Source organism: Brachyhypopomus gauderio, chromosome 11 (genome assembly GCF_052324685.1).
Source record: "Brachyhypopomus gauderio isolate BG-103 chromosome 11, BGAUD_0.2, whole genome shotgun sequence".
Taxonomy (NCBI): domain Eukaryota; kingdom Metazoa; phylum Chordata; class Actinopteri; order Gymnotiformes; family Hypopomidae; genus Brachyhypopomus; species Brachyhypopomus gauderio.
In genome coordinates, this window is record NC_135221.1 from 10360138 (window position 1) to 10368288 (window position 8151).

Below are 8151 nucleotides of genomic sequence, written 5' to 3' on the forward strand. Positions count from 1 at the left end.
TGATGCATTGGACTGTCATTCTCTCATACACTTTTGGTCTTTTTTTACACTCTGCTTCAGTAATGTATACTGTAGGCATTTAGAGGAATTGTAGACTCATATAACATCATTATGAACATCATCATTCAATAACATAATTGAAGCAGTGGATCCAGTGTCAGTGTCAAACTAAGTCACACCATAATCAGGATTCATCTGGATTCCAGTGCACATTTTAAAGTTTACATTCAGCCTTAAGAGTTTTATCGGTCGCATCACTGGACATCATCTGGTTATTTTAAAATGACACGAAAGGTCCTGATTATTCAATCTGCAGCATGATGACATATTCCAGGCCAGAACTGAGTGGGAAAATGTGAAAAGCAAAAGTGGTTTGCAAAAGTGGTTTGTTTTTTTTCTCAAATGTATGATTTCCGATCAAAAGCCAAAGCCCCACAAACATGATCTTGCTTTGCACCAGTCTAAGAAAACAATGTGTCCTTGCAACATTTGCGGTGACGCCACCATTCGCTGGACAAAGAAGTTAATGTTTGAGCTAAGCTAATGATTTGTGCTTCAGGTTTTTATGCAAGTCATAGTCATAGATTTTTCAGCAGTTCTCTCATTGATACATCACTGTCCTAGGATATAACAGAAGAATAGTATATGAATAATTCAACTCGATCAATTAAAGGCATTACAGGCTTATGGTTGATTAATGATTAATGAGATTTTTTTGTTGGTATGGAATAATTGAAGAGTTAAAGTTTTGTTGTGTAGAATCTTAAATCCATAATCCATGATACAATGTCCATGTCTAACCTGATAATTCTTCAAAACAAGCATTATCTGGGCAGCTACAGTGATAAAGTGAAAAGCTTATTGGAGAAGAAAAATTATGAAATCACTTGTGAGCTGCGTGTCTATTGTTTGTCCAGTCAATTTATAACAAGCAATAAGCCATAAAAGTCTTCATTTTTGTACAAAACTAATCAATAAACATACTGATCATAAATTACATACATCAAATGCAACAGCATTGTTTGGAAAAACAAAGAGATTTTGCTTGTTAAAATGTTCTTTATGGCAAGCAATTTTCTGCCTTATTATACTGAAAATATAAACATTCAGGATCAAATCCTGGTATTTTTTTTATCTATTATGTAAGAACAGCATTTTGGAACATATTGATCAAGGCAATATCAGTGTTTCCAATGAAGGCATGTAACCACAGGGCAAAATATGCAATTAGTAAATGTATTCTAAATTATACAGACATTAAAATACTCTAGTAAAACCAGGTTTAACGTCTGTAAATCATGTTTCATTTGGGTCCTTTCTTAATATAAGAAATAAAACCCCCACAAATTCCATACTGGCAAATGGTGATAGCTTGGCTTCTTGGCATTAGAAACGAGTCAGTCTTTCAGGTTAACTGGAGGCATGTTACAGGCTTCGTAAAAACTTGAGGGAAAGTTCATAGCCCAGGAACATAGTTGCACTCATGGGAAATCCTCTAATAGCATTTACAGTGGTACCACGAAAAAACACCTGAAATGGAGAATGAAGAAGAAACTTCACAAACAGTTCCATTCATACTGAACAAGGGAGCATAAATGTTATGGTTCAGCCAGTATAAGTACACACACACACAATAAACAGGTATTAATAATTGAAGGTAGCGAGTCACTGTCATATTTTGAAAATATGCAAATACCATCCAAGTTAGAGTTATATTACACAACATGACATACATCAAGGTGATACTGTAAAAATGTGCATTCATGAATATTCTGTAGCTTTAGAATATCTCTATGACAGACAGGCCCATATCTTTCAGACTTATGCAAGATGAACCTTTCATTACTGATCAATTCATTGTGCAATACTGACATTAAAACCTCTCTATTAAGTATCCTACCTAAACTCATTAATGTCTTTTGATGATAAAAACAAAAATGACATTGCATAAGACAGTGTAGTGAACTTACATGTAGTCCCTCTGTCTTGTAACTCTGTATGATACAATGGACAATTCCTTTATACTTCCTGTCGTGCATGGCATCAGCTTGCATTCGGCTTTTAACCACATCAGCTGGAGTTGCTGTCACCCAGGAGATAGACCCTGAAGAATAATACACACACACACACACACACACACACACACACACACACACACACAAGGCTTAGGGGGAAAGCATGAGTAAAGATACAGAGATGAGAACGTGGCTGATTCTTCACTGTCTGCCACTACACTAATACCATGACACCAATACAGCATTAACATGTGGTGAACTATTTCAATGGTAACATTATGTAGTTAGTTTACTCCTCTGTCTACTCCTCCTCTCCTCTGTTGGAGTCTGCATGGGTTCTTGCAGGCTTTTGATCTTTTTGAGTTCTGTTAAGCTGGGGCTGCTAACCCCATGATCTTTTTTCTATACACTTGGAGATGAAAAAGTAGGAACGAATGAGTAAAATTGCTAATGTCGCTCTAGACGTCCTTGGAGTCGGCTCCACAGCATGCTGGCGTATTAAAAACTATGTAACAAACTAAATCATCAGTCTAGAGAAAAATCCTAAGTTTCACATTTCAAGGCATGACCCCATTTACCTGCTAAACCTCCAGCAAGCCATACAGAGCCAGGATGGGGGGAGCTATTCCCATTAGGGTTTAGCCAGGAAGAGAACAGTGTGTATGGGATGAAGTAAAGGGTATAACCGGGCACGTCCCGCAGTACCATGGCTCCCGCCCCTCTGTACAGCCCTTGCACGCCTTCGGTCTGCAGGATGCTGCTAATGCAGTGGACGGGACCTCTGTAGACAGGCTGGCCTTGAAGGCCCACTGTGCGAAGAGGGATACTGCCATTGCCAGCAAAGGTAAAATTTTCTGCAAAAAAAAAAACAAAAAAACAAAACAAACATTAGCATATCTTGGCCATGCTATCCTTAGAAATGTTTGCATGGGTATAAATATATAGCATTTTTCTAATGTTATACTCCTTATGTTAAAATAAGTGCTTTCCTCTTGTAAATTACCTTTCCTATAAATAGTTCCGGGTGAATTTCAGACATACCTGCAAGGACAGGCTGTGTTTGCATTTGCAGCCTGATCTTGACCAGGTCCACTGGGGCTCCAACACCTACCGACACCAGGCCTGTCATCATACTGGCTAAAGTCAGGTCAAGCATGCCAGGGGACTGCCTCGCCTCACCCCCCCGAAGCTTGTTGATCAGTCTTCGAGAGTTGCTGAAGAATCCAAACACCATGGAGTTGTACAGTGTGATGCTCACCAGTGGGAAGGACAGGCCCTTGAAGAAGCCAGTGACCTAATGAAAAGCAAAACACATTACGGGTGTCACTGCATTGAAGAAGAAAGACTTTAAATGGAGTATGACACTTAGAGATACAGACAGATGAGAGAAAAGAAATGCATTTTTAATTCACTCTGTTCTGTCATAGTGGTGACCAGACGTCCTTTTACCCAGACATTTCCTCTGTGTGAAACTTTGTTGTTTGAAAAAATGTCCAAGCAGACTTTCACAAACGTCCAGGATTTTGTTTTACTAGAGCTTACATAGAATTACGAGAAGCGTTTCATCCACAAAGTAGTCACACCCTCCCCTACTCTGTTCAGTTCGTTTGAGTGAGAAGGGGGCGTGGTGAAGTGGGCTAAAATTTCCAGATCCCCCCCATGTACACCCCCACCCCCCCTCCTCCCGCTGAGGTGTCCACTTTTTCACCATGTCAGATCTGGTCAGCTAAGGCTACACTTGCTACATTAGACACAGATATACAGAACTTACTGTCTCTTTTTTGTATATAGTCATGATACAGTGCAGGGTGTTCTTGTATCCCTTTCCTGCTTGTAAACGTGTCTGTGAAATGCAGAGGTAGAAATTACACTTTGGCACAGCAGTCTTCAATCACAGTTCCCTAGAATAAGCAAAAACAACATTCTAACATTCTCTGAAAAAGCCCAGATTAAGGTTTCTTTTTTCCATACCTTAACAGTGTCAAGTGGATGTCCCACAATTACACTGGAGGCCCCTAAAAATGAAAAGTTGTATTATTTTTTAGTGGGATGCTGCAAGGCTTTGAAAAGGACGAGCTTGTCATGACATCTTTGTGGGTGTATGTCCCAGCAGGGCACTGATGAATACCACTTTGTTCCTTCTGATGAATAACATACATTGTGCGTTTAATGGTCAGTGCACATAGACATAATATTGCTAATTCTCGTGAAAGCTTGTACTAAAACAGAATGACTAGCGAGCAAACACTGACATTCCTTAAGGAATGGTTTTCGAGCAAGGACGGGTTACAGATCTATCCAAAACACATTTCTGTACAAACAACCTTGAAAATTCCTTAAAAGTTTAAAAAGGAAACACGTTGACTCTAAAAGTATAGGGCAAATATAACAACGCGTTACGATACAACGTTGCCAGGCGTTGGCAAAAAGCGTAGAAAGTGGAAGTAAACAAATGAGCGCAACGGCCCTAAAAGTCCTCTAGATCTCTGCGTTTAAATGCTCTGTGAAACAGCCAGTAGAATACAGCTAGACTAACTGTCATCACAGAACCGAGTCATGCAGTTGAATAACTGCAGCAAAAGTATTTGCAAAGTTTTAGAACAATTTTAGGACAAACATCAACGTGTTTAATATAGGCTACGTGTTCAATGTACACCATTTAGGAATATCTATTGCACATTATTTGTTTCGCTTTAAATTGCCTGAAGAATCGCATTGACACTGTGGTCATTTACTGTCCTATTTTAAACAGCACACAGACGTCCACCTGACGTTTTTTTCAGTTTCATTCCACTGTTTTCCATGGCCTACGTGGCTGCTTCCCCAAATTTCAATATTTTTCCTGTTGAGATTAATAAAATCAATAAACCTACCTCCTATCCATCCCGCTAAAAAATCGTCCAAGTGAAAGCAAGTCATATTATTCAGCGATGTTTGAATTTGTAAATAAAAGACTATATATTTTGCATTCGGCGCAAATAAACATTTTTCAAATATCTGCGAGCATTTTTAATCTTTGATTGTTTCAGATACACTGAAGAAGACCTAAAGCCAAAAACAACTTTTCATCTGCTCTGTGCATTTTGGGGGTGGGTGGTGTGGGTCTGGGGGCGTGACAGAAACGCGCCTCTGCACCAATGGGATTTCGGGAAATGCTGAGTGGCGTTATGTAGATCAAAACATATATCGTGAGACTCTCAGTACATTTCCAACGTTGTGCACCATATTCTTTCCACTCGATTCTGTGTAAGCGAAAGAGGAATATCGAAAACACCTACTTTGTTTGCTTATTTGTTTATTTTCCAGGATTCAGTAAGTATACGCTCAGTATAGATGACATAACGGATTCCCATGGCAATGAAGAAGAGAACACATAGATTATTAGTGGCTCAAACAAGCCGCATTGTTTTTTATTTTTTATGGCGAGTTACTTTGTTAGTATGTACCTTGGACTAATTATCACAGTTTTAATAGAATTTAATACATTATTATGATGTCTGTTAAAATATGAGGACATATTTGATTATGATCACTGCGACAAATTTGATTAAGGTATAGACGATACTGATATCCTAAGTATGAACAGACTTTTTTGGTAACCAAAACAAACTTAGTGGAAAATTACGAGTAATACTCTGACACACCTTGCTTGTGTCCGGCTTTCTTGTCGGGCATTACCATAGCTATAAATATTCATCAATATAATATTCAGAAGCGGGTATGACCATTATATAATTGATGGGAATGTACACTCAGGTTTTGGCTATGTAATGTAATGCAATCTCTCGCTATACTTTCTGTTACTGCTCTGCTGTGCCAACTGTTACAGTAGGCCTAATTATGAAAGTTCCTAGGGGCGGGACTCTTTCTCAGATATTTACTGCCTAGCCACAACTGTGAGTAACTGATAACGTGGCATATTTCCAAGTAAACCCCTAGTGTAGTGACATGTCATCTCCTCCATCTTTCCTTTAGCTTTCTCTTTCTAGTTTAACAGTGTTGTAGGAAGTAGTTGAATGAAATGCACAACCGCCTATACTAATAGTGGGTCCACAGCTTTACTGAATATTGTGTCTTAATAAATTCAATTCACATGGTTAATACATTAGCCACACAAATCCTACAACAGCTTTTTTACGGTATGTAGCTGGAACCCGTTCACATTCATATGAGGTATCAGAAAACCTGTGGCCTCCATCACTAAATATAGTGCTGTCTCTAGTTTCCTTTAACATGTTACTGCACACTTGAATCTTAATGAGGAGACAGAGATCTCAAAACAGTGCGCATGGTTTTAAGTCCTCTGGAAATTTTTGTGCACTTATTTGAGTGCACAGTATTTCATTTTACCAAAAAAACAATAAAGATCACTTTTTTATTTCCATACAAACAATAGTGCAATTATATCATTATAATGTATTCGTGTGATTTCACATGTAACATGAGCTTTCACATCAGAATCAGGCCTTTAAGCCAATTAGGCCTGATTAGTCAAACCAGGACTCAGGAATACCCACAACTGTCAAGTCTGTTGACTTTAGTTTATGTCTTAAACTGTCATTTATGACATAAACTAAAAATCCGACACCAAAACTTATTCTCATGCTCTGCTCACTTTGTAAACTCAGAGCTGTTCTGCAATGGCACTAAAACCTGATTAGGATTTCAAGAAATATAAGTATACTGATTAAAATGTTGTGACTTAAATACATGTTCCATTTATTTTTAAGCACCAACTTTAATGTGTTCAGCTAACAGTGCTGTGGTCAGTATACTATCACAGTGTAACATCTTAAGCAGCAGACAGTGGGCTGTTGCATACTATTACCACACTGATCCTTTTATGAAAGATAATGAATAAAATCACTTTTAAGCTTTTCCAACAAAAAATGGTGACTGGAAATAAAAAGGTAGCTAGATATCCATACCACTGAACAGTTGCATCCAGAAAAGCTGGTTTAAATATTGTAACTGGTTACTGCCAGCTATTTTGTCTTATCATTAACTTAACAACAGTTATAAAGTTACCTGACATAAATCATTTTCCTTTTACAACCTAGGTCAGATGAGGTCAGACATAGGTTTGTCAGTTTGTCAACTAACTTCATTGCTAACTTTGTGCAATCCAGCTCTTATGACTAGACAGATTGAATATGATTGAATATGCACCAAGAAACATGCCTACAAAGTATTTAAGATATTTCTCCTTTGAACTGAACTCTGTTATGAACTGTTACAAAAATGAGACTTGATCTCATGGAATGTTACAAAGTAAGAAGTGGAGATAAATGTATTTACAATATATTTCTCCAACAAAACAAAGCATTCTTTTGTGATTTTCATTGCTTTATGTTTTCCACGGTGTGAAAAACACTGCAAAATGTCTTCTCGTTTGGTTCTATGTATTATCCATGGTTGCTACAATTTACAAACAAATGCTAATGTTGAAGAATACACTTCTAATAGTGTATCTACGACTTCACAGGTTTTATAAATCAAACCTTTTTGGGGTTGAGATTCAGGTTGTGGGAGTGTAAGCATAACAAGACCTCATTTCAAGGAAGTGTGTTTAGTTGAGAGAGTTAAAAGAGTGGGATGAAAGAGGAAGATTGGATCCCCCTTCCTGACTGCAACAGCTTTTTCATACACATTCCTGTAATGGGTTTTTGCCATATTGGAAGCACTACTGAATGAATACTGCTATATGTCTTTTCACACAAGTTCTTTATTAATATGGAGTGAGGGGTGGTCTGTAGACCCAATACATTTACATACTTGTTGTCACGAGAGAGTTCCGTTCATTGTCATGATTCAGTAGACATAATAGGCACTAATTCCACTCAGTACAATGTGTTTTCAGTAGGCCTGCCATGACCTCTTGACAGACTGAGCACAAACACAACTCAATACAGTCTTCTGACAAAACATGTTTTGCACTGATTCCATAGCTGTCTCAGTGGGCATTTTCAGAAGTCATTAACCTTGAGCCATGCTACACTCAAACAAATTTTGGTCCTACATGTCCTGCTGTGACATCTAGAAAAAAAAGCAACACTTGTCTGAAATGAAATTGGCTAGTGCCTGATGGCTTCTGGGAAGCTCCCATGGTCAAAATGCCTAAGTGACAACAGTTCCA

The 8151-nt window shown here is 38.1% G+C and overlaps 1 protein-coding gene across 1 annotated transcript; it reads right to left on the bottom strand.

Annotated features, from left to right (window-relative positions):
* Positions 1-903: 903 nt before the first annotated feature.
* slc25a48 (solute carrier family 25 member 48) lies at positions 904-5077 on the bottom strand. Its single transcript, XM_077021862.1, has 7 exons — positions 4889-5077; positions 3987-4030; positions 3787-3858; positions 3057-3309; positions 2594-2869; positions 1971-2104; positions 904-1530 (listed from the first exon to the last, which is right to left on the bottom strand). Exons 1-7 carry the CDS (start codon positions 4932-4934, stop codon positions 1426-1428), a joined length of 930 nt encoding a protein of 309 aa, XP_076877977.1. The 5' UTR covers positions 4935-5077; the 3' UTR covers positions 904-1425.
* Between the last annotated feature and the right edge of the window lie 3074 nt (positions 5078-8151).

Bases quoted from the DNA above. Each gene is read 5' to 3' on its own strand.
- slc25a48 (XM_077021862.1), bottom strand. From the start codon at position 4,934: ATGACTTGCTTTCACTTGGACGATTTTTTAGCGGGATGGATAGGAG. The intron at 3,310-3,786 runs GTAAGTTCTGTA...GCTTTTCATTAG, and splicing joins CTATATACAAAAAAGAGACA to GTCACTGGCTTCTTCAAGGG. The intron at 2,105-2,593 runs GTAAATGGGGTC...ATTATTCTTCAG, and splicing joins GCTTGCTGGAGGTTTAGCAG to GGTCTATCTCCTGGGTGACA.